At 40.9% G+C, this 26,964-nt stretch overlaps 2 protein-coding genes across 2 annotated transcripts; both read right to left on the bottom strand.

The window, feature by feature from the left end:
* Positions 1–144: 144 nt before the first annotated feature.
* On the bottom strand, positions 145–5,811 carry LOC134060178 (X-linked retinitis pigmentosa GTPase regulator-interacting protein 1-like). The gene is made up of 4 exons (XM_062516800.1): positions 5,648–5,811; positions 5,465–5,549; positions 4,831–4,958; positions 145–1,024 (listed from the first exon to the last, which is right to left on the bottom strand). Exons 1-4 carry the CDS (start codon positions 5,775–5,777, stop codon positions 897–899), a joined length of 471 nt encoding a protein of 156 aa, XP_062372784.1. The 5' UTR covers positions 5,778–5,811; the 3' UTR covers positions 145–896.
* Positions 5,812–5,969: 158 nt separating this feature from the next.
* Positions 5,970–24,790, bottom strand: rpgrip1 (RPGR interacting protein 1). The gene is made up of 20 exons (XM_062515970.1): positions 24,718–24,790; positions 22,465–22,588; positions 21,910–22,115; positions 21,284–21,383; positions 20,550–20,672; positions 20,343–20,448; positions 19,269–19,292; positions 18,541–18,687; positions 18,346–18,419; positions 17,293–17,501; positions 15,959–16,065; positions 15,813–15,863; positions 12,414–12,593; positions 12,168–12,285; positions 11,548–12,060; positions 10,732–10,898; positions 10,190–10,538; positions 6,855–7,066; positions 6,414–6,468; positions 5,970–6,103 (listed from the first exon to the last, which is right to left on the bottom strand). Exons 1-20 carry the CDS (start codon positions 24,788–24,790, stop codon positions 5,970–5,972), a joined length of 3,072 nt encoding a protein of 1,023 aa, XP_062371954.1.
* Positions 24,791–26,964: the final 2,174 nt, after the last annotated feature.

The following is a 26,964-nucleotide window of genomic DNA, read 5'->3' as shown; positions in this document are numbered from 1 at the left end:
TCTTTTTAGCAGTTAGGTTTAGCAATTAATTTGTTATATTGGCTTTAAAACTGGGTCCTGTATGGTCTACGAACTAAGCTTTGACACAGAGTTAAAATGTGAGTGCATATTTGTGAATGACAAACTTAGAAGACAATTCACACATCCAATAAGCATGAACCTGAGCAATCCTGTGTGCCTAATTTTCATAATAGGAACAGGGAGAGTGAGACAAAAAGAGTTTCGAAAAACTGTTTATTGACAAAGCATTCACAAACTGGTTTTGCAAGAAATAAATAATAGACTTCCCCTCGTATTCTGTTCAGCATCTACTTAACTAAATGAGATCAGCCTTACCCCGCCTTCAGTCCTTTCACTATCCTGATTGATTATTAGTATGGAGCACCACAAGGAATTGTCTACTAAAAAGAATGGAGACCAAACTCTCCTCGCAGACAGTCTGGCCTAGATCCATTCGTAAACGTTTATCTCCTGGTTTGTGGACGCTCGTCTGAAGTTTGAAATCATTGGAGTTCAATCACTAACATTAGGTAATGATGTACGTTAACTACGGGGAACACAGTGATAACGATAGGCTTGAAACCTAAATGTAATCGCTCTCGGAAACGCCCTCTGTTCTCTGATTGGGCAGAGGTGCACTTGCCGGAGTAAACGAAAGTGGATCCCAGACGGAGTACTGAAGGGAAGTGAAATTTAGCGGAAGTGCGTAGACAGGCGGAGTCAGGCTAGGATAGCAGTTCTCAATCATATAAAGAGTATAAATCCTCCTTCAGTAGATGTGGTTTTGACGGAGTATTTGCATTTATGAGATTTGCGTAGGGTTTTTTTCAGATATACTCTTCATATACTGTATGTAAAACTGCTCCCCTTGGTTAACTGTAGGCTTAACGTAGGCTTTACAGTTCTTCACTCTCATCTCCTTCTCTTCTGAAGTATTCTTGGTAAATCCCACTCAGGGCTGTAGCTGCTTCTAAGGAGACTTTAAGTTGACCCATGACCTCTTCGTCTTCACTCATGCTTAAAACTGTGAGAGGGGAAGTAATGCAATTAATCGATGTATGCCATTATCACAGTTCAGCTGGAAGCCTAAACAGTCCTACAATTTCTATTATTCCACTGCTCGGTTGAGTTCCCCATTGTCCTGCGTTCTATAAGGGTGTGCATTAACTTTAGTTATTATATGGCTCTCTAGAATGTTGAGGGAGCTCCCATTCACTTTGAATGGGCCTCTCAACGTTGTACCCTCCAGAATTATTGGCACCCTTGGTAAAAGTTGACTAAAAATAGGTCTAAAAAATAATCTTTAGGTGATTTATTGTACTCCCACAATGAAAACAACGAGGAAAAATACACCCTGCAAGGGAAGCAAATTTATTCTGAGAAAAAGGAAAATCTCATGAAGAAATAAATGTTTTTAATAAAAACACGTCACTCACAATTATTGGCACCCCTACTTGTAATACCTTCTTAAACCTCCCTTTGTCAATAAAACAGCATATAATATTCTTCTCTGACACCCCATTAAGATTGAGAATACAAAGTAAGGGATTTAAGACCATTCATCTTTACAAAACCTCCCCAGATCGTCCAGATTGCTAGGTCCACACTTGTGCATTCTTCTCGTTGACTCATCCCACTGTTTTTCTATGGAGTTTAGATCAGGGGACTGCTATGGCAATGTCTGAAGCTTGATTTTGTGTTCAGTAAACCATATTTGTTTTGATCTGTGCATTTGTTTTGGTTCATTGACCTGATGAATGATCCAATCATGACCAACTTTTAGGGCCTTGGCAGAGATTGTTTGATTTCCTTTGAAAATGTTCAGGTTTTTCTTGGTGTTCATGATGCCATGCACCTTAATTAGGTTCCCAAGGCCTTTGGGAATTAAAACAGCCCCACAATAGCACAGCCCCTCCACCATAATTCTGATTAGGCATGGGGTTCTTTTTAGTATAGTCATTCTTCTATGTACGCCAAAGACACCTTAAGTGTTTTTAGCAAAAGAGCATAATTTTATTTTCATCTGACAATAGACCACACTCCCAGACATGTCATGGTACCATTCAGTAACTCCTGCCATTTACATTGTTCATTAAATGACTCTACTAGCTTTAACCTGACATGCTGTCTAAATAATCTATTAGCAGTGAGGTCACTTTTGAAGATTTTTGGGGGGGACTTGGTGACCCCAAGATGATAGCTTTGTCTGTAACTCTCAACAGTGGTTCTTATGGATTTTTTTGCCTATCATACCATCCTCTATACTGTGCGTGGGAGCAAAATAGCCATGGGTCTTTGTCCAAGCATGTTTGCCACATTTCCAGATGATTAGAACCTTTTAGTCATCATTTTAACTGAAAATATAGGCATTTTCAACAAAATACCTAGTTTCCATAGACATTCTCTTACTTACAAATGTCAACATAATTTCTTTTTATTTCAATTTAGTGTATTCTCTTGTCTCTCCAATGTTGAAAAATGACTAGAGGATTTAGCCTCTGAGTGACTTCATTTTCATACCATAGTGAAAAAGAACGTCATGAACTACTTCTGAAAGTTCACAGACACTCTGATTTACTTTAAAATGTTGCATTTACATAGGAAAATGCTCCTGTTAAATGTTGTACATAATATGTTTCAGGGGTGCCAATAATTGTGAGCAAGCTGTTTTTGTTAAAAATATTTATTTCTTTATGAGATTTTCCTTTTTCTCAGAATAAATTTGCTTGCCTTGCAGGGTATATTTTTCCTCATTGTTTTCATTGTGGGAGTACAATAAATCACCTAAAGATTATTTTGTATACCTATTTTTAGTCAACTTTTACCAAGGGTGCCAATAATTCTGGAGGGTACTGTATCTGCTTATCTCCCTCAACAATGGAATTCTCTTCTCTGATTGGCTGATGGGGTGGCCATTAACTTCGTATAACCTGCTACCTTTGAAGTAGTTCCCGTAGCACACTTGAATATTAATTCGCCAAACTCGTTGCGAAGTTTAAATGAACTGTCACGTTGCATCCAAGCTGAAATACAGACGTGCAGAACCATAGTAACATTGTAGCATATGACGGAGGTGGATTGTAGCTAGTTGGATGTCATGTAGGCTATAAAAGTAGCGATCTTTCAAAGTTAAAGTTAATCAGAATCCTGGGATATGGCCGCTTGACAACGGTAGAGATAGAACTAACGACTGTCTTTTGGCCGTAGCAACCAGCCATTTAGAACTAACGACTGGCTTTTGGCCATAGCAACCATCCATTTAGAACTAGTAACGGCAGTTTTGTCCTGCAAGTAGAAAGTTGATATGTGGCGGAAAGTAGTCCCACAGTCAAGACAGTTTTAGCGATGTTTACGGACGCAACGGTGGAATAAAACTATGTTCTAAATATACAGGTTATGAATACAAACGGGAGATAAGCGGCGCTGCGCGTCGGGGTTCTGTCCGTCCTGTCGGGAATTATTTTCCGATAATGACCGGCGTTCTATACATTATTCTCGATGTCAGGTTCCTACGTCACAGTCCTCCGCCATATTGGAATTGGGGAAAGAACATCGTCTCCGCCATAGGAACCCATTCAATTTAGCGTCAAAAGGTAGTAGTCAAACTTTTAATTAACGTGTCATTTTTTAACTTTGAGTCATTATCTGGAGAGACTAAGGCCTGATATATACACAAATCGATGTCAGGTTCATGGCCGCAGCCAAATTGAAATGGGGGAAACAAAACATCTACGCCATGCAGCGCCATAGGAACCCATTCATTTTTTAGTGAAGATCCACCGGTCTTCACGTACCTCGTACGGGCATCTCGTATAATCCAAACCTACCTAATTCGATTTGTGTATATATCAGGCCTTAGTCTCTCCAGCTAATGACTCAAATTATAAAAATGACACGTTAATTAAAAGTTTGACTACTACCTTTTGACGCTAAATTGAATGGGTTCCTATGGCGGAGACGATGTTCTTTCCCCAATTCCAATATGGCGGAGGACTGTGACGTAGGAACCTGACATCGAGAATCCCTTACATATACGCACGGCTATGAAGTAGTTCCAATTTGTTGGCCGTATCACACTTGAATATTAATTCGCCAAACTTGTTGTGAAGTTTAAATGCACTGTCACGTTACATACAAGCTGTAAAATACAGACGTTCAGATCATAGTAACGTTTAGCATATGACAGAGGTGTCATTTAGCTAGTTAGGTGGCAGTAGGCTAAGAAAAATAGCAATCTTTCAAAGTTAACGTTCATCAGAATCTTGGGATATGCCAGCTTGACAACGGTAGATTAGAACTAACGACTGGCTTTTGGCCATAGCAACCAACCATTTAGAACTAGTAACCGCAGTTGAGAAATTAGTTGAAATGTGTCTGGGAAAAGTAGTTCTACAAACAAAACAGTTCTAGCGATTAAAACATCTAAATTAGCGCCGGAAACGAACACAACGCAAGTGGCAACAGTGGAATAAGCGGGATAATGGACTTCACGCCGTGCGGTTATTCAAAGTTAATGCACTTTTCTAGACGGAACGTCCCTCCGCTTCGCGTCGGGCCGTATCACCGTCTAGAACGTGCATTAACTTTGAATAACCGCACGGCGTGTCGTCCATTATCCCGTACATATTTTGGCATTTCATTGACAGCCACACATTTGGTCAATCCTTCTCCTTGATCAAGGAAGGATTAAAAAACTATTTGATCAACATTTGGCCATCAGTCACACCATATTGCATACCCCGAGGAAAACCCCATATGTTATTGTAAGATGTGAGCTTTTTAAGTTTTTCAATCTTTGAGAGAGAGAGAGGTAAAGAGATAACAACTTACTATCAATTGGCTTCTCCATGATATCATTCCCAGTTAACAGTAGCTCCTTTAAATCCAGATAAGCATATCCCACATCAACACACTCCTCCTCTTCATTTAGTGGCTCACTCACAACAGTGAACTTCAGCCTGTATGGGGTGAAATATGAGGTCAACGATCTTACAGCACAGCTGCCGGCCTATAGGTTTTCAGTATGATGTGCAGCACAGAGATACATTGTAACGGATTGAAACAACGCAATGTAAAACAATGCCTTCCCGTTTGGGTTTGTCCATACAATATTGTTGAGAGTTAGTCCCTTTACAGATAAATAGTAAATGTTCACTCAGGGGACACAACTTACCCACAGGTGATGCAACTTATTAAATGAAGAGTTTGCCTATACTTAAATTTCTGGTAGATCATGCATTGTAGTTAATTGCCATACATGATCTACCACACATTTAAGTATAGGCCTGTCATGTTGTGCGCCACAAAAATAAGTCCCTAGTATTTTTTTCCAATCATACAGCAGTTAAAACCATAACCATATCGGTGGCAACATAAAAGTGCAAGACCCTTGTTTTCTCTAACATCTTTAGTTTGGTAGTATAGTGCTCCATATAACAATATGAATATTCCAATCAGCACATACCTTCCCTTATTGGGGTCCGTTCCCTCCAACATAGTATACAGGTAGTGTCTGAGTGGTGCAGAGTCTGCGCTATCAACGTAGATCACTAAAGGACAGAATTTGGCACGTGTCATATTCTTTACATTCAGACACCATAATGACCATTTCATAATTCAAACACAGCATTATGGCTGGGTTTCTTACCTCTTAAGAAATTGTAATGAATTTCCTCTCCATCAATAGGCTTCCGAAGAGAAAGTGGTGTCTCTGTGGTTTCCATAGGAATGCCGAGGAGACGGTACTCTACATAGACGCGCTGTACAGATTGATCCATAGCAACCCGGGAATTGGGATCAAATGACAGGGAAAGAATCTCTACCCTAACTTTGTCCCCCTGAAACAGAGACAGTATGCACAAAATGTATGAGCTTTTAAACTTTAAAGATACATTTCATGAAACATTGATTAAGCAAAGCAGAGAAAGAAAAGTCTGAGACTGAAAGGTACAGTATCCATCCATCCACCGTTAGTTTCTACAAACAAACTTCCTCCATATTTTCTGTACCTTCCTCCTTGGTTTTAATGAGGGTGGAATAATGATGACATCACTGCTACTGGAGGATCTTGATTTTTCAGATTCTGAAGCCTCAGACCCCTCATCTGACAGATCATATGAAATAAAAGTACGTTCATTTAAAAAAAAAAAACGTTATCCATCACAATAAATTGGCCATTTACGTACCCATTACACCCCCCAAAATAGTCATTCACTTGTAAATGGTTTAACATTATTAGAAGTCCTTCAACAAATTCCTGGCAGGTCTAGAGATGATGAAAATAAAACAATCATAATGATAAACTTGGTATAAAATCAAATATGCTTTGCAGTGGAAGACCAATGAGTCCATAACACTTCCATAAGATTACCTATGATGGTTCCCCGAAATTCAGTGAACGCAACCAAAAATACCTTTGCTGTTTTCATGTTCTTGCTGTTCCTCCTTTTTCTGAACTTTGCTGGCTTCCTGTTTTAGGGGGAAAGACATATATAGATCATATTAAGATTTTTTCTCACACTTAGTGAGTGAATTTACAAGTGTTGCAGGGAGTAGCTGCTAAACCTGAAATTGTGCACAAACTGTATTTCCTGTTTCCAATGCCAGTATGTTAATCCTATCCTAATTTTTCGATATGCCAGTCACAAACTATCATGTCCCATCATGGCACTAAAAGTATATTGATAATGGCTTTGGAATGAGCCCACTGGCGATCAGATTAGTAAATTCTTGTCCATGCTTACAGTATCTACAGTACATGAGCAGGACCAACATAACAAACGTTACAAATACAACAACAAATACATTTATCAAAATAAAGCGTCAGCTACAGTATATGAGATAAACACAATTACCTTCAACCGAGGTTTTGCAATTGGCCTCTGTGTTGCATCTCGTCCTTTGTCAACCAATTCCCTCTTCTTGATTTTTGGCATTTCCCTCTCTGGCTGCTCCGTCTCCCCGTGATATTGCGTTGCTTTCACTGACTGGAATGGATACTTCCATTTCAGCGACACTCGGACGATCCCCCTGGTCTCTCCGGCTGAGTCCCTCAGGGTGTAATCTCCTACAAACACATTTACATTCAGAAGTAAATCACCATTACTGTTGCCCTGCCTCTAGTTGGCTGCACAATGCACATACAGTAATTTCCCGCATATAAGCCGCATTGTGTATAAGCCGCAGGGCAGTGTTTTATGCACGTTAAAAGAAAAAAAAACATATTGATACCATATTAACTGTTCTCGTGTATTAACCTCATAGCTGAAGACATTTTGCAAAATCAATGTATAAACTGCGGCTAATAGTCGGGAAATTACGGTATATAATGTTTCTCAGCCTTTCTTGGAGTCATACTTGGAAAACGTTTACAGTAGTATCAGTTGTACTTAAAAACATGCTAAACCACTGAGAAACCTTTTGTTTGATTTTTTTGGGGTCAAGTCATATTTGCAGCTGACTACACCTCTATGCCTGTTTACTCTCACACGGGCACACGGGGTAGGTCACCCACACCCATACTGCCTGACTACATAGCATCCCCAGTCTGTCTTTGTGGTCGTGTTGAAACTGAAATAGCAGAACTATTCAATTAGTCAGTGCATATTCAAAATATCAATCCTGACTAATATTAGTCCTGCTGAGTTTGCACAATTTAGTGTGGGTAATCTGTGCAGTGTGACTATCATGGGTAATTTTATCTAAGTTTAATATTATTTAATAGTTCATTTAAATATAAGATGTGTTTTTTTTTCTTTATTTGAAATCAAATCCCCAAGAAATGCACCAAACTGACACTAATCCTGCTGTAAACCAATATCTGTCCCCACATGCAAAATAGACACAGGTATGCAACATCTCTACGAAGCTTCATGAAACCCATAAATCTTTTTTGTCATTTAGCCAAACACTCTAAATTACACCATTCCCCCTATGAAAGAGGTAACTGTACTGGAACAAGATACATTTACAACCGTTGTTGCAATGTTTGAATTCTCCATCAAGTTTCATCTTGCACTAGAAATACTGCATGTCATGTTTTGTTTGTAACACTCCCTGACATACAGTAGGTCATGCCCCTATTTCCGGTTCCTTTCAAAAGATGTTCATCTGATAATCTGCATTTACTTGCTCTGTCCTTATCTCACTTCTCTGTCATTCAGGTGCTGCACCCAATCTTTCTTAGCATTCACAGGGTCCTTCATACATGCCTACCATAGAGATTACCATCTCTACCTGCCCTTACATGCTGTTTTGTACCTTTGTGCCAATTTAATGTGGACTGATGTGTACAAAATCAGTGCTATGTCCAAAGAGTTGCATGTATGAAAAAGCAAGATACGGTATTCAGGTATAAGTTTAAAATATTTTCTTTACTGAAGAATTCATATTTTATCTACTTTTACCTGCTCTTCCTACTTATATTTTATATATTTTGTATTATAATGCATATATTCATGTGTTGCGTTTTAGACAAATGATAGATGAACTAATAGACTGTACAACTGAATTCTAATTCATTGCAGAAGTTCAGCTATTTGGTGGATCGAAGTATAGTAGTTTCTTCTGTCTGCTTTGTGGTCTTTGTGTTGTGTTGCTTTGTCTTCCAAAAAATTGGAATTGGCTTTACATGCACATTTTTTTCTTTTAAGTATATTTTTTGGGCTTTTTTTGCCTTTGTTCAGATAGGATAGGAATAGGATAGTGAAGAGAGAGGACATCGGGATCGGGAAACTACCCAGAACTGTTTTGAACCCAGGTCCCCATCGGAAGTTGGTCCCCAATTGCACAGGCTCTGTAGGCCTGCCCAGTTTTGCTACAGCACCCTCTGGTGCACAGTACCTGGGCCTTACTAGAAACTCACATTTGGTCATGGACGAGGATGTGCAAAAATACATCAAAAGGTATTTTAAAATAAAATATCACTCTAATGTTCAGTGATTCAAAATAAACTACAAATGCAGCAGCCATGCCATCATGTATCAAAATGAAATTGTGTGTTTTTGTATTTACTAAAAATGCTCTTTTCAAAGGGAGCATGAAATCACTTGCAAACCATCTGTCTATTCAATCTATTCCTTCATCTGGCTCTGTTGAATTGCCTACGAGATATGCCATAAATCTGTCTGCCATAAAACTGTCAACAATAAATTATGCCGACCTGCCTGTTACATCTCTTAGACTAAATAATGTGTCAGAGATGTACTCAATAAGTCACATCTGGACAAAGTGGTACAACTAACCAATTGAGAGCCATTGTGTTTCTTTAGGCAACTGGGGGCAACTTTTTGAGCGTGTTCCAGGGTCACCAGACCAACATTAGTCTGAGGAGTCTGCTCTATATTTTCAACTGCACAAGAGGCGTCATCGAAGGGGATCGTTCAAATGACTATACGGTCCTTCAACCAATCAGATCCTGGTGCACCAGGTGGATAAGCCAGTTTGTGATTAGTCCCCGCAGATTTGTAACATCGCTGGCAGATCGGGCTGGGTTTATCCAGGGTAACCACAGAACATGTTTTCAGAATCAATGATGATGTTAGTTTGTCTATTGAAGCGTAAAGTTTTCTGAGAAACAAAGTTGCCCAATATCAAATAAAAGGGAATGTGTCAGAACAGCAACACTCAGGAACACTGCCCAGCAACAGTGTTCAGAAAGGTGCCCTGGAGCAGAAAGGTGCTTTGGAGGACATATACTGTACAGTCACCGTCAAAGTTGTTCCAAAGATCTATCAAAAACAGGCAAACCTTGTTTTTGATAGATCTTGTGACCATGTAGTTGAGTGAGTGCAATTTGTTCTACTATGAACTAGCTCAGATTAAATTAAAAGCTTTTTAATGAAGGCGAAGAGTGCCTTGGATTTCTTCAAAACATCTCAACAAAGTTACGTTTAACCAAAGAGCACCTTGGCACTACTAAACAGAACGCCGAAGCCCTCTGACCTACATCTTCTTTGTCAAGTGCACTGTGTGTGTCAGCAACCTACACGCTGCTCATCTTGCACTGGATCACCTTCCTGAATCTCAATATTCCATTCAACAACTCAGCACCAGTCAGAGGCTACATTCACTGTTTTGCACTTGTATGGTTTCATCACATCACCAAAAGTATTGATTTTTACCAAAAATATCAGTCCAAAATCTACCATAACCACCCATCACTCACTACCACAGTATTGCCACTACAAACCTCTAATTGGTCTACCAGTCGCCAGGGCCTGCAGCGAGATGGACGTCTTGGCCAAGTAAGCAGGCGGGATCTGATCCTCGTGGTCATCGTACAGGTAAACCCACAGTTTGCTGCAAGACAGGTACTCGCACACATCGGAGGTCACCGTCATTTGATAATTTGCCACGTCCTCAAACACAGGATCTGAGGTGCAGTGCATGACAGGAGATGCGTGAGGAGGCAGGTCATACAGCTGGTAGGTTAAGTAAGCGTCGGGAGGCTGCTCGGGCCAGCGCCCTCTGAGACCAGTGCAGCGATCTAGCACGACCTCCAGTTCATTTGATGCTCTTGTGCCACGTCTCCCCAGCTCCTGTGACGAAAAAAGTGGAACAAGTTACATACATACATTCCACACACACACACACACACACGCACATACATACGTAAACGTACACATTCAAACTATTTGAGTAGCAGTCACATTAATTTTCTGTTCACTTAAACAGTATTTTTCCTAATAACTATGTAATGACTCATTGGTCAACTCATTGGTCAACTACTACCTCATGGACATGTTCTCTCCAGTGCTGTGGCTGCGGAGTCATTCTGGGTTCCGTTAGCTCCTCCAGCTGCCTGGCAGCAGCTCTCTCCAGCCCGGCCTTCCTTGTTCCAGTGGGGAGGTAAAGACGCACCCAGAACTCCAACACCCCAAGGATTGCCCCATCCTTCCCTATTCCACAGTGTGCAATATGTGCATGTCATAAATTATCAGCAGTTATTATCAAACACTATATTTAAACACAGCATTAAAGGCGCTATATGTAAAACATTTATTCCAATAAAACACAAAATGACCATATGTCGTCAGAGATTAAAGAAACATACGAAACATACGTTTTCAAATACTGGCTTGACAGACAATAATGGTACAGCCAGGATATTCACAATACAAACTTTCCTTTGCAGCCTGCACATACTATTTATGTTTGGCCTGCTGTGCCCCGTTCAGCCAATTTACCAACCACACAGCTAGTAGGTTCTCGTCTTTTGAATGCCAGATTAGCCTACTTAATGCTCTCAAATGTTTTGATTTTGGACTGCAATGCCCATTTTAAATGCTAGCGGTTGTTCTTATATCACCTTTAAATTGCACTTAAAGAGTATTTGAGGAGCATATGGATATGCAATTTGTCACTTAAGCAGCATACATAATTGCATAAACTTTGGACTCATTATTTTGCCTGATGGATGCTGCTATAGTATGGGCATGTGAATCTAATCTAAATTAATCTAAAACATAAATCTAACTGATCAACCTTAAAACTCCGGTACTGGTCAGTCTTTCATTTCTACACAGACACAAAACAATGCACACTGACCTGTAATGTTTGCTGTACCACTCAGTTGCTCCCCTCTGTGATCCATTGCATCCAACAAGGAAACGTGCGCTCGTCCGCAGGTCACAAAACGCACCCCGCCCAGCTTCTGGTGGAGATCTGCCGTGACGACGCCCCTCAGTGCTGCCAGCCTCGCCAAGTCCGAGGGCGCCAAGGCATAGCGGGAGGTGAAGCCGTAGTTGGGCTGGACTCCAGTGACCAGTGGTGTTGAATGTGTCTCAAAATCCAATAATGCATATGTGCAGAAGGTTGTCACCTCCGTGAGGACTTTACGCTCCTTTGACTGTGTCTGTCCCATGAGTCGTAGACCGAGGGGGGTGAAGGTGGCCCCCCGGAGATGAACCTCGAGTAGTGACTCCCCTCTTCGTAACTGAAAGACTGCGTTATCTTCCTCGGCTGGAAACACACTCTCTTGATCTTTTTCGAGCCACATGTACTCTGTTGGTGTGGAACGTTTGTAGAATTTAGGACTGTATGCCAGTTCCCTGAGCTGAGCTGAAAAAAGAATAAACTTACAAAATGATTCTGGAACACAATGACATTACGGTAATACTGTAAAAAACAAAAACACTGCTCCTCTGTGCATCATCAACAACACTTACCCTGTAATGTGATTATCTGTCTCATTCTGTTTTTCAGCATTCTCTCTTTCTCTGCCACTTTTTTCTGGAGCAGTTGTTTCTCAGAATCAGCTTTGTAAATTACCATGTTTAGCTCAGTCTGCAAAGGTAAATGAAAGCTAGAGTCAGCTAACAGAGAGGGAGAGAAGCACTTGGGATTAACAACATCCTTAGAGTGTAAACAGACGTAGAGTGTGAGTTGTGTGTGCAATGATGTACAGTACAAACCTGTAGATCATTACTGATCCTGTGTTGTACCAACAGCAGATCTCTGGTCTTATTCAGTTCAAACACGGTCTCAGCATAAGACGCCTGTAGACTGGCCATATCACGAGACTGGTCAATCCCTTTTCCCTTGGAGCCCATTATGTGTGTCCCCCCTGGGTTCTCCTGTTGATGCCGGAAGGCCTAAGAAAATTGCAAAAAAAAAAGTCACTGGGGACTGTGCTGATAAAGCAAGTTCAGCACATCCAGGTTATATTTTCACTAGCTGGTTGGACAAAACCTAACAACAGCCGTCTTGCATAAGCTTAGTCAACCCAGGATTCCCCCAGCTGGTTATGAGCATGTTCACATAAAAGAGTTGATGGTGGACTTTGTTGGCAGTTGATGTATGGACAAATCTCAAACACTACAAACATGGGGGTTAAGAGTTCAATATAAGTCCACACAGAGATTTGCTCAGTTAAAAGAGAACCAACTTCATATCAATCAATCGTAAAACCTGAAATCAATGGCGAAACTTGAAGAAGTGACCTTGTTTACCCTCAAATCCTGACTCATAGCCTACTAAGTTAGTTATTGAGTGATGATGCAACAATGGGATAATAAATCTCTTTACTAGTCCGACGGGTTTCAGAGCCACTTGTTTTTCTCCATAGAAAGTAAAATGAAGGTTTCTTTCCGCTATTCAGAGTATAGCCTTTGAGAAAATTGTCATCCTTCTACTCAATTGTTGCCTCAACCTAATAAAAAAATCCTATTTTTCGGAAGCCTGAACCTTGATTGTATTTACATTTACATTCATTTAGCAGACCCTTTTCATCCAAAGTGACTTACGTCAATTCTATTAATTGGGACTAGATTGCCCCTGGAGCAACTTGGGTTTAAGTGCCTTGTTCAAGTGCCTTGCCTTGCCCATAACGGTGGAAGCCAGGAATTGAAACCACAACTTTTTAAGCAATTAACTGTATGCTAGCCCAGCTCCTTAACCACTAGGCTAGTACCACTACCCCGCTACATGACAAAGAATCCTCATGGTCCCTGGGTCTGTTGCTCTCTAACGCTACTGCACATGAACATTCCATGTGCTCCAGCTCTGTGATTGGTTAATATGAGGTGAGTTGTTGTGGAAACTGTATACAAAGGAGTGCTATATGCTGCCCAGCAAGGCTGTACTGGGCCTACACATTGATGGAACATCAAACACATATGATGACCTATGGAAAAATGAAAAGGTACACATAGCGCACAGTGGTGTGTGTGTGTGTGTGTGGGGGGGGGGGCATGTTTCAACTTGTGTCATGTGTGTTTGAATTCCCTTTCTTGTAGCATCATCTGCTTCTACATTCCCCAGTGAGAAGTTTGCCTCGTCTAAATAACAATTTCCTCATTATCAGCCTATTTGAGGGTGAAGATATCTAAATTCAGATTCAGATTTAGATAACTTTATTAGTAATGGTGGAGCAATTCGGTTTAAAGCCAACCCATCCATGAAGGGGTTAAAAGTTAAAAAGTGCATTAGTGTACACTATATAAAATGTAGGCTATGCAATGCACATCAAGTTTGTCACATACAGAAACTTCAGTATACATAATTCTCTTGTTCAGTTATGCACTGGACCTCAGGAACAGATATTGTAAAACATATGATTTTGGCCTATTCATTATAATGTGGTTTCCGTGACGGATTGGAGTTGTAGGCACTTGTTCCTCAGAAATCTTTATAGACCATTCCAACCTCACCAAAGGTATAAACACCTCCAACTTCCAACAAAGTGTGAGGTCCCAGCAGGCATAACTTGTGGTTCCCCACATCTGGTCTGGAGCCATGCCAAGTAGTTCTAGTGAATTCAAGGCAACTGAAGAGGGGAACATGCTTGTTCTTAGCATATTTTTGTCATGTGCTATCATTCATTATACAGTACCAGAAAACACTCTCAAGACAGATTACTACTGTTTATCTCCCTCAACAATGGAATTCTCTTCTCTGATTGGCTGATGGGGTGGCCATTAACTTCGTATAACCTGCTACCTTTGAAGTAGTTCCCGTATCACACTTGAAGATTAATTCGCCAAACTCGTTGCGAAGTTTAAATGAACTGTCACGTCGCATCCAAGCTGAAATACAGACGTGCAGAACCATAGTAACATTGTAGCATACGACGGAGGTGGATTGTAGCTAGTTGGATGCCATGTAGGCTACAAAAGTAGCGATCTTTCAAAGTTAAAGTTAATCAGAATCCTGGGATATGCCCGCTTGACAACCGGAGAGATAGAACTAACGACTGGCTTTTGGCCGTAGCAACCAGCCATTTAGAACTAACGACTGGCTTTTGGCCATAGCAACCATCCATTTAGAACTAGTAACGGCAGTTTTGTCCTGCAAGTAGAAAGTTGATATGTGGCGGAAAGTAGTCCCACAGTCAAGACAGTTTTAGCGATGTTAACGGACGCAACGGTGGAATAAAACTGTGTTCTAACTATACAGGTTATGAATACAAACGGGAGATAAGCGGGATAACGGCCTTCGAGGTCGACCGGTTCGATGGAAATAATGGCACGGCGGAGGTAACTCCGTCTCCGTGCTTCGCACGTCGCCGGAGTTCTAGACCTCCACCTAGCCATTATTTCCATCGAACCGGTCACCTCGTCGGCCGTTATCCCTTACATATGTGGTAGGACTTTCACTGAAAATGGATTTTTCCACATCTGCCACTAACCCCTCTTCTCCTTCCCTTGACTATAAAGGGACACTTCACCGATTAGCATTAAGCTTTGTATCTTTAGAAAACCAGTCATGTTGTTGAATGGTCGTGTATCATTCCCTCAGTTTGCATCATTGAAAGCAGGAAGTCCTTATTTCTCCCATCTCAAGGCAAACTGAGGGAATGATGCACGACCATTCAAAATCATGACTGGTTTTCTAAAGATACAAAGCTTAATGCTAATCGGTGAAGTGTCCCTTTAACTTTGCTTGAACTGTCATCCTTCTATGCAAAAAAATCTATTGCTGCACTAACATGTCCTCACCGCACCATACCACACCTTGATTGTTTACTTTGGATGAGAGTGTCAGTTAAATGACTAAGTGTAAATTCTTGAGTGAATCTAATTCTGAGTACAGAAATTCATATTCAAGGGCCCTGTTCATGATTATGTGTGACTGCATTACACAAATGTATGGCACATTTATGCGTTCAAACCCTTTTCACAAAGCTCATATTTGTCGGCCATTCTTGAAAATGACCACCATGGTCTCCAGAGGCCAAATCCGAGTAGCCTGTGATTCTAAAACTGATCAGACCCCTTTGTGAGCTTTTCTATCAAATGTTATGCTTTAACCACATTATGATCAATTTGTGTACTTAACTGCCCTGCCAAAATGCTTTCGTTTAACAAACTAACCTTGATTTGGAGTAATATTTCACTCAGGTCTTCAACACTCATGTCAAACACCTATATGAGAAAGAGATCAATTGGCAATTTACATTATACACAAAGACTCATGCTAAAAAAAAATCCTTTGTCATGGGCACTTTATAACATCTTACATGAGTCACAGAGTCCAGTCTCTCTTGCAGTATTGTCACCTCTTTTCTGTGCATCAGAATTTCATTCTCTAGCCGGCTGTGTTTCTCGCGCAGTGCTTCCACCAGAACTGCATGTGGACAGAAGACAAGGGATATCAGTGAGTCATTTCTGTGCTTCCTAAAAGCCATTGCAAAAGTATGTGTTCTGTTATGTTATAGGTCTAACCCCCCCATTTGTATCCATAAAAGTAAATAAACAACACACACACACACACACACACACACACCATTACCCGCCCACACACACTCACAAGCGAAAACTCACATACAGAGAAGCACACATATACTTAAAGCAAATACACACAAGCACAAACTCATTTATATGCACAAACATTGCAAGAGGAGGAGATGGGGACAAATTAACATGTGTGATTTATTTTTGCAGAGAGAATGTGCAGGACTGAGAGGCAGCCATGTCTTGTACCGCTTTGCAGTACATCTAGTTTTGGGACTACTTTATCACCACTAAATAGAAACTCATATTGTAAGACCGTCAACACAGCCTGGTGGACAGCTTGCATTTCCTACTGGACTCTATATTCAAGTATTGCCACCATGTGGACAATTGCAAGCTAGTCATCATGATCATGGTGGTGCAGTCGTTCGTTAGCATCACTGCCTTGTGTGAATGCAACCCAAGTCCGATATCCGACCACACCTATAGCTCGTTTAGGATAAACGCATCTGCTAAATGATCAATTTGTAAATGTATACAATTTGTACCTTTGTTAAACTAAACCTTTAACTATAAAGTCATTGTTGTCTTTCATGAGATGTTTATGTAGCAGAATTGAAATGACACGAGCATTCCCTATACAAAAATAACTGCAGTTTTTTTTAGTTCAATTCAACCAAGTATACAGTAAACCATGACTCATATAAATGAATGGCTCCTGAGTCCATAGCTAATTTATGCAATGCTGGTAGACTCTAGCCTAGAAATCTAGACGCCCCTAGCGGCAGCAAATGTAATTTGGCTGGCGGGGCAGTCTAGGCACGATCCATTGAGCCAGGAAGCTGAGAACCCCCAGCACCAGCGGCCCAATCACAGGGCTTAACATAATGGTGACTGACATGCGACCAGAAGTTGCGACGGTAACGCATCCTGTTATTTGAAAACAAGAAGATGATTCGTTTAGCGTTATCCTATTGCGGGGAGGGAATTGGAAAGACAACTGTTTATCCCACCCCTCCGATTGAGCCCTGTCTACGGTGAGTGTCCAGACCCTACATCTTGATGTGGGTCTGGCTGGTCAGGCTAGGTAGACTCAGCTATAGGTGTTCGATTTTTTTACCCCTTTCGTGTTTCCTCTCGTCCTCCAGCTTTCTGATTTCCCATCTCATCTTCTCCTTCTCGTCTCTTAGCACGTCTTTGTCTTTAATGTCAGCAGAAAACGTCTCATCCAGCCTCTGTGTATCCTGTTTCCAGGCCACCAGCCCGACCTTTTCTATTGTGCTTTCCTTTTCCGGCAACCTCTCCCTGTGGCCTTGGGTTGAAAGAGTGCTGATAAAAAAACAACAGAATAGAGGTATTCAGATCCATCACTTAAATAAAAGTACAACATACAACAATGAGCGATACAACATACAAAAAGTACAAATACAATACAAAGTACCTCTACAAGTAGCCTAATGTCCTGTGTGAACAAAAATATGCATTATGTAAATGTATGTAAGTATGAGGAGCAAACTCTTGGCCAGTTGAAGTTGCAGAGTAAAAGTACTGGTTTGGTTCCTCTGACATATATACTGTATTCTTGTACATGGCAACATTAGATTAATGCTGAGTCAGTATCAGTCTGTATGATGTCCCCATAATCCCTTCATACCCCATATTCCTAGCACTGAAGAAATGTTCTTCATATTCCATGGATAATATGTCATGTAAGTGATTTGACCTTGATAAGTCATATATAATTGAGAATGCCCCAAGGGCTTGGTCTGGGTTTAGCATGGGACTTTGAATACTTCACATCAATGGAGAATTGTTAAATTATGCTGACCAGACACACACATCTCTTACATGAAATAACTCAATAACATAAGCAGGCCTGAAGAACAACCAGCAAAAGTCACAGGGGAGCTACACCAGGCGCATAACTGAAGCGTTCCGTTCGCAACGCGTAAAATCCATTTTAGAAGACTATATAATACTGTATATGGTCTATTTTTTTTAATGTACTGTACATGCCACTGTCGTGTCTGGTGTACTGTAGCTACTTCCATTGATTATAGTGATTATTAACTGCTGCAGAATACGTGTCGCGAATGGAACGCTTCGGTTACGCGACTGGTGTAGCTCCCCTGTCACAGAATTTTTTGGCTCATAAATTAGTAGTCATTGTCACCTTTCCAATAGTGTATTATAAGATTGTTTCAAGGCATTGCGCTCTTCCTCCAGGTATGAAACACGTTCCTTGAGCTAGAAATAATTAAGGATAGAGCACAATTCAAGGATTAGGGATGGACTGGAACTCAATAATTAAAAGCTTTAAAATGAAACAGACATAAAACGTACATGACAGCGCTTAAAGGTGCATTACCTCCTCCTGGCTTTGTAGTGACATGTTAGCGGTGGCGAGCTGATTCTCCAAAGTCAGCCTTCTCTGTGTCTCTTCTTTTAGTTGGATATTCAGCTCCTCCACCTTTTCCAAAAGTGTCTCCTGACTTTCCCGAAGAGCCTTTTCACCCTAATCCATAACATCATTATAAAGGAAACATCTTCAAGACTGAGCGAACACAATGTTTACAGAACTGTTCCTATTAGTTTGCAAATCAGTGCTGTGCTTGGATTGTATTGAACACATAGGCATGGAAGGAAATCCTTATCAAGGAGAGATCACCTATGACTGATCATGCTTATCAATTGATTTTGACAAAATTTTAAAGTGGCAAAACGTATCCCAATGGAGAGGACTTTGAAAAACAAATGTCAGCGTCAATAATCTCTAAATCAACTCAATCGTACTAATAGCAATTTTATTTGGGCCGGTCAAAATAGAATAATAAATAGTCAAAATAAACTACAAAGTACAAGTATAAACTATGATCTTCAAACAACTACCGTTTTTTTTCTGTGTATGTTTGTGTTTTGCGTTGATCCAATTAGACCACTTTGCTATGTTGCCCACCCAAATGTAGTAGGCTAGAACTGGCACTGGTCAGGTGTCAGCCCATATCATTTTCTTTCAAAGAGGATAATCAGTACTAATGATAATTATAAGGGGGGCCGTCCTACTACTGAGAATGAACACAGATGGGTTTCACTTACCTCTCGTAAATGAGCCTCATATGTCTGTTGACAAATAACAGAGGACGTCAGGCAACAAAAGCAAAATGTATTAAGACACAGGCATAACATAGGGCTTTTTAAAGGCATTGTAGAGTAACTCATTTAATCTTTCATCTTTCGTTTCTCTTTTTGTCAGGGTGTTTCTTTAAAGTTTAACGACTACATAGAGGTGTTTCACTTACAATTAGGCTACCCACAAAGTATTCATAAAACAACACCTTTCATGGGCTAGGCCTACAATGATTTGTGGTGTATGGTGGCAGCTGGTTGATGATACACATTTATGGGAAGGAAAAACAGTCCTGCCCTTGATTCAGAGAAGAGCAATCGAGATAATCCTGGATTTCCCGCCTCTGTAGCTCTCTTTGGATAAAAGCCCCTGAGGTGGAACGTGTTGATAGCTTCAGACTTTTGGGCCAGCAAATCAACAACCACCAACCTAACCTGGTCACAGAAACCCCCTCAGCCTCAAACGTACAGCTGAGCAGTGGCTTTATTTCAGGTCACAGAAGAAAGCTATAGCCTGAGTCATCAGTCATTCAGGGCTACAGAGGACATGATGTGGTGAGCAAGTTCTCACCAGATAAATTAGGCTCAGGCATATCCTAGCTAGCTAGCTTTGAGACATCAATAATTATACCTTTCCCTTATGACTGTGTCAATTCTCACAACAACAGACTTCCTCCAAGGCATAAACTGAACGGTAAAAGACCACTAATTGCTGGCAACCCAACAGGTGTGGCTGTAAACAAGCAGAAAAGCCTTTGCTCTTTACTCTTTTCCACAGTTTGTCCTGTTGATTACATTATTCGTTTGAATGAGTAAACGCACACCTTGTGAGGTGCTCACGGCGGTAAAGGTTAACTATAAACAGAAGTGTCGTGGCACACTTGGAACTTAAATATTTTTTATTCCAACGTTTCGGCTTACGCCTTCATCAGGGTGACCCTGATGAAGGCGTAAGCCGAAACGTTGGAATAAAAAATATTTAAGTTCCGAGTGTGCCACGACACTTCTGTTTACTGTTGATTACATTGTCAGAATCTGTCCTACCTCTTGCAGCATGTTGAATTTCTCCTGTATCAACAGGAGTGCAGCACTTTTGTCCGATAGCTGTTTCTGGAGGCGAATGAAGTCTACGTTTTCCCTGATGGTCAGCCTGAGGAAGGTATATGCAAAAGGTCATCAATCAAAATGAGTCTACATTCAATTATTTTCATTAACTAATTCACATGAGAAGAAATGTTTTGTTTATTTTACCTGTGTCCATCTGCTTGTTGTTTCTTAATTTCTTTCATACTTTCTTCAGTCTCTTTAAGAGGCTGTGGCGCCTGTTCCATTTTACTAGCTCTCGCCTGCTGAGTTTCAAGCATGTTTGATTTCCTGTGGAGATTGGAAAAGAATAGAGAATGTCATTTCCAAAACATACGATTATTTGATCTTTGATCCAAAGATTTTGAGTTTCAAGAAAAAGTTTCAATTGTATTTCACATATAAAGCACCAAAACATTTTTTCATGGCACTTTACAAAACCAATAGTTTATGCCGAGCAAGCACGAGGGTAACAGGGTCAAGGAAAAACTCCCCATTAAAGTTTAAGCCAAACCTCAGTTCTGGGAGGGGGGGCAACTCTTTGAGGCCAGCAGATACAGTACTAAAGTTTACATCATTTTAAAACAATAAAGATACTGGTCAATTTTCTACTGGTACCAGTCACTGCCACCAGCTAGCCCTCAAATGCCACAATCTTTGCAAATATTTAATCTCTGACTGCACAAACTAAATTCACTTCAGTCAGTTAAGTTCAATATCACCTCTGGTTACCCCCCATGGACGTGCACTATTATATGGTACAGTGTGAGAGGTTAAAGATATAATCATAATGTTGTTCTGAGGACACATCCTTAGGCATTTGAAGTATGATTAGTAAATGACATTAAGACTACTGCAGTGACGCCCATCTTGTTTGGTCATTTGTTTATAATTAGACTTACAGTCTCTCCGTGTCTCCTCTGCTCTCCTCCAGAAGGCTAAGTTTGTTTCGATAAGATGTCTGCCCTGGATGCAGAACGTCTCCCTCACCAATCAAACCCCCTGAAGAAAAAAGGGAGAGGCAAAAACCCATTAAATCCATTAAAATCCCTATTTAAAATGCCTGCCTGAATCATTCGTATCTTTTAAAATTCTATAGCTTTGAGACTTGCATCTGAATTTTACAAAAAGAAAATATTTCCTGTAAGAGAGCTAAGGCATCCAGAGTAAGACTAGAAGAGGCATCAATAAAGTATCTATCTATCTACATGTATCTATCTATCTATCTATCTATATCTATCTATCTATATCTAAAAAAAAAAAAAAGTATACATTCTTTTATCTATCTATCTATCCAAGAGGCAAAAATATGACTGCAAGCTCTTAAATACAGTAATTTCCCGCACATAAGCCGTATTGTGTATAAGACACAGGACAGTGTTTTATTGAAGTTAAAAGAAACGAGACCATATTAACACCATATTAACTGCCCCCCTGTATTAACCTCATAGCTGAGGAAATTTAGCCAAATCAATGTATAAGCCGCGGCTAATAGTGGGGAAATTACGGTATGTTCTTAGTGCCATACCTTTATGCAAACGAGAGGGGCCACGGCCTCCCATATCTAGTATATGCTGCCTGGCCATGCCGAGCTTGTTCTGCAGTAACGTCTTCTGGCTCTCCAGAGTGGCCACACGGGCCTCCAGCTCCTGGATGGCATCCTCCGTCTCTCGGTCCCTTCCCACAGCAGTACTGGGCCTGCCCTCCCGCAGACGGAGCAGCTGGGTAGAGAGCCTGACAAAAACAAATAAAGAAACAAACAAACAAAAATATATGAGGTGAAATGTAGACCCTAAATCCAATCATAGTGTAGGTTGAACAATTCTGCCATTTTCCTTGAGCAGAATGAGTAGGATTGCACATTGTTCTCCAGCATAGGCTAATATATTTAATGTATTAATTTTTTTCTAATTTATTAATGTCAGCAGACAACTAACTTATTATTTGCTCTTGGAGGTGTTTGAATGAATTATGTCTGCTGATTATGAAATCAATTAAATAGTTATGAAATAGTTATTATTTCCTTGGTGATGGATATTTGCTTTTAATAAGTTATGTGTTCGGCAGGTGTGATAAAGGCTACCTGCGCAGCTTCAATTCCTGTGCCCGAGTGTGTTGTTTCAAGAGAGTATTTTCCTCCTGCAGTCGTAAACATTGGTCCTCCAGTTGCTCCCGTGGTACAGAAAAAATCCGCTGACGATCTGAAGCTGAAAATAAGAGGGAAAGATGGTGGCAGAGACAGGATGAGGCTGGAGAGAATCTCTTTCTTATCATTTTTTTTAACAAGATTTCAAAACAGGCGTGGTAAAATGTAACCCTGAATAACCCACAAAACGACTTTGAGGTTTAAATAAAAGCATTAGCACTTGTTCTCTGTTGATTCCAGGGTAATACAATTCTGTACTATATTCAAATGCTGTCATGCTAAAACTTGTCTTGCCTAGTGCGCTAATGCGCTAGTCAAGACAAGTCAAGTTTATTTGCATAGAGAGCAGTCATAAAACACTCAACATCACACAGTAACAATAACATTAAAATGTACTTATTTATTAAAGATGAACTATATGTGGAATATGCTGCTCTTTGTGCCATTAATTGCCCCCTGGGGATGAATATAGTTATTTGAATTGAATGGAATGGAACTACATTATGGTCGTTTACCTGCTGCTGTCTGGCTCAGTAACAATTCTCTCCACCAGGCCACCGGACTGAACAATAAGAGCCTGATATGGGAGCATATCGGCATCGGCACCTTGGCCTATTGCATCAGTTTCTGTTTGATGTGAAATTGCGCAGATGACTGGACGAACAACTGTCAGTAACAGCAATCATCCATATTGTCTACCTATTGCCTTCCTAAATACAATAATTAGTGTTGTCTCTAGTTCGTTTCAGAGGGTGGCTGGTATTGTTATCCCCAGTTTGCAGCCTACGTCAAACAGCACTAGATGTCAGTGTTAACATTCATGAAGTGAAGAAATCAAAGTTTTGTTCAGTGATCTTTATTCTTATGTGTGCCATCTATGCATAGGCTAAAACAACAAGAATGATGCACATATCTAGTGCCATTTTCGACCATCAACAGCAATAAGTGTTTAATAATAGGCTTCAAAGCATGATCTTACGTTGGCCATTTCTTAACAGTGAGCTGTAAATCATGAATCTAATGTAATCTAATCTAATCCGACCAGATGTTAAACCTCCTTGGGAAATTAAGTTGCTGAAGCGGGAGGTAGTGTTGGTGGGTGACTAAGTGGTGTTCTTCAGTCTGGCCAAAAACTGATTCCAATGCTCCAGTGCAGTGACGGGGATGGAGGTCCTGACTCACGGTGGTCTTTAAAGATCACTAGATGAGACGTTAAACTGAGGTCCTGACTCACTGTGGTGATTAAAGAGATGCTGGTCACGTTTGTTTATGTTTATATTGAACCATGAGAATATTTGAACCAAAGGTCAACAAAAAAATGTGCTTGTTTCCAGTTCACAGTGCCAATGTTGCGTAGGAGGACCGTTTTTTTTTTATGGTGCTCACAGAGAATGGAAAGCTTAAAAAACGTGTTTTGTGTTAGGTATTGCTTGGCACCACTTAAGTTACCTTTAATGTTTAGCTTTGCAGATTGGTGAACTGATTAACTGAAACTGAACTGAAACCAGAATTCATATTGCGAAATTATGGTGAAAATAGCATATTTTGAAGAACAGGAAACAAAGAAATGGGAAAAGTGTTTACTGTTATTTGCCCTTTATTTTAGATAAGTTTAGTATGTAGGCTAAGTAAGTACAGTAAGTAAGTAAGTTTAATATTTGTATTTCATACCAAAGTGCTTCACAGGTAAAAAGACAAAGATTAAAGATAATTCAAACATAGACAACAGCTTACACCTTCAGACAACAACCAAAACAACACAGAAAGACATATAATCACATAGACAAGGATACATGTGGCATCAACATCCATTTGTTACACAGGAACTCATTGAGGAACTCATGTATGAGTTGGTGGCAACTGCTTGATGATTAATGAGCAGCACTCTTACCTTTAATCTTAAAAACCTGAGGCCTCCGCAACTGTCTCATGTCTCGACTGGAATCTATAATTTTTGGGAATACAAACAGATGCTTGTTAACACACACACACACTCTCTCTCTCTCTCTCTCTCTCTCTCTCTCTCTCTCTCACACACACTCACACACACACACACACACACACACACACACACACACACACACACACACACACACATGCTTTCTCCATCTCTCTATCTCACTCACTCTCTCTAACACACACACACACACACACGCGCGGGCGCGCACGCACACACACACGCACACACACCTTGCATGACTGCCATCACCCCTCCTCTCAGGCCAATATCCCTCACTGGGAGATCACCTGCAGTCTCATCCATGGCTAATGACATCAGGATTGTTGTCCAGCCAATTAGAAGATAGTATTTAAAGCCATCAGCACAGGCTCCAGAGATGACAGTAGATGTACGGTTAGTTCATCACGGACGCCACCATGCATTAACTCCCTAGACAGGAAACACAAACTTGGTTTTCAGTGGTCCATAATCACACTTACTGTAGATTTACTAGTAAATCATGGAGATGACACTCATTGCATTTTCATAAAATATAGAACAATATTAAAGACATATAAAGAACCAGTCCTCAAGATTTTAAAGATAACACATGAAAAAATATTTTTTCCATTTATTGCAGTGCCCCATAAGGATCAAATGGCTAATGCCTTTTGGGTTGGTTAGTCCACATACCATATTTGGTTAATCATAACTCATTGACATAGACATAAAGGTGAGGAGCCGTGGTGCAAGCAGCAGAATCTCAACCACAGAAGGAACCAGGTGCCCACAGGAACCAGGGTTCCAACCACCTAAGGGCCGACGTGCCCACAGGAACCAGGGTTCCCAACCACATAAGGGCCCATGTGGCCACAGGAACCAGGGTTCCTAACCACATATGGGCCCATATGCCCACAGGAACCAAGGTTCCCAACCACATAAGGGCCCAGGTGCCCACAGGAACCAAGGTTCCCAACCACATAAGGGCCCAGGTGCCCACAGGAATCAAGGTTCCCAACCACATAAGGGCCCATGTGCCCACAGGAACCAAGGTTCCCAACCACATAAGGGCTCATGTGCCCACAGGAACCAGGGTTCCTAACCACATAAGGGCCCATGTGCCCACAGGAACCAAGTTTCCCAACCGCAGCAGGCGGTTTTCCACCAACAGCGAAGCTGTTCTTGAACGGTGCCATTCGGAATTCTTTGAACCATGGTGTTATCTGGTGAACCTGCCCCCATTTCCACCAGTTTTGAACCGAACCAAGGATGTGTCATCAACAATGGGTGTTGCATGCAAAAACAAAAGTTAAAGAGACGCATAAACAGGAGAAAGATATGAACAGTTGTCCCGTAAAAACAACAGACATTAGCTGTATATAATGCTAGTCAACGTCTGCAGTGTAATGCTAGTTGAATAGTATTGTTTAGTCATGTGGCAACAGTTGACATGAACAGAAAACTCATGCTTTTAGCCTTCTCCCCTCTGGATGGCAGAATGACACACCCACTCCGGTTCACAGGAAAAAAGCTTTTTTCAGCTTTTTTCAGGTTCAACTTCTGAACCAAGATGCCACGCTCTAGCGCAACGCTACAAACGGTTCAAATGTTGGTTTGCGAAGGGGAACGGAGCTGGTTCTCTGGCTAGGCTAATAAGGGTGAAGGTGCCCACGGAAACCAAGGTTCCCAACCACATGGGTGAAGGTGCCAAAACCCACTTTTGTTTTGTGTGACACCAGGTCCCACTAGAGGTCAAATGATGCAAAATCTTTGGAGTATTACACACTATGGAACTTGAAGCAAGGATGATAAATCTAGACCTAAACATAGGCCTAGACTAGACCCAACCAGAACCAACTGATCTGTTAAGGCCATTCCTAGACTAGACCCAACCAGAACCAACTGATCTGTTAAGGCCATTCCTAATTTTGCTCCTGCTCAACCCCATCATATTATTTTTGCTCACTGATATTGTGTGCTAGTCTGGCTATCACCATACTATGCTCAATCTTTTAAGATGGAACATTAGTCTGTGCTTTATTTCTACAGCACAAGATGCGTTATCAATGGGCGTAGTTCAAATGACTCTAGTGTATACGCATTCGGATAGTCCTTCAACCAATCAGACCAACGGGCGCGCCTTTTAGATAAGCTAGTTTGTGATTGGACCCATCAAACGTGCTCAGGAAGCAGGGGAGATGTGGCAGATCAGGCTAGGTTTACCCAGCTATTGTGCACCTCTGTATCTCAAAGTCAGGTCTGCAAGTTTACAGTACCTCCAAATTTGGAGTATTTTGAACTGTCCTTCACAGTCCACAATGATTTTTTGATGTGTAAACAGTTTTTATATTTTGATCATCTTTTTGGCCCCCACTGTCAACTTCAAGGCAGCGATGTCTGGCTGACTCAGGCAAAGGTTAAGGTTAAGCTAGGCAGCACAAGCATACATTTTACACTGTCATTCATGCGTCATACACTTAACATCTGACTGTCACTTG

This window comes from Sardina pilchardus, chromosome 16 (genome assembly GCF_963854185.1).
Source record: "Sardina pilchardus chromosome 16, fSarPil1.1, whole genome shotgun sequence".
NCBI lineage: Eukaryota > Metazoa > Chordata > Actinopteri > Clupeiformes > Clupeidae > Sardina > Sardina pilchardus.
This window is presented reverse-complemented; position numbering and strand designations above follow the sequence as displayed.

What these genes read in the sequence shown, in the direction of transcription:
- rpgrip1 (XM_062515970.1), bottom strand. Translation starts at nt 24,790, where the DNA reads ATGGATGAGACTGCAGGTGATCTCCCAGTGAGGGATATTGGCCTGAGA. An exon ending in GACTGGACTCTGTGACTCAT is followed by an intron (nt 15,864 to 15,958) that starts GTAAGATGTTAT and finishes TTTCTCATATAG; the next exon opens with GTGTTTGACATGAGTGTTGA. An exon ending in ACAGATAATCACATTACAGG is followed by an intron (nt 12,061 to 12,167) that starts GTAAGTGTTGTT and finishes TTCTTTTTTCAG; the next exon opens with CTCAGCTCAGGGAACTGGCA.
- LOC134060178 (XM_062516800.1), bottom strand. Translation starts at nt 5,777, where the DNA reads ATGGATCAATCTGTACAGCGCGTCTATGTAGAGTACCGTCTCCTCGGC. An exon ending in TCATTACAATTTCTTAAGAG is followed by an intron (nt 5,550 to 5,647) that starts GTAAGAAACCCA and finishes TCTGTCCTTTAG; the next exon opens with TGATCTACGTTGATAGCGCA. An exon ending in CATGGAGAAGCCAATTGATA is followed by an intron (nt 1,025 to 4,830) that starts GTAAGTTGTTAT and finishes CCCCTCTCACAG; the next exon opens with TTTTAAGCATGAGTGAAGAC.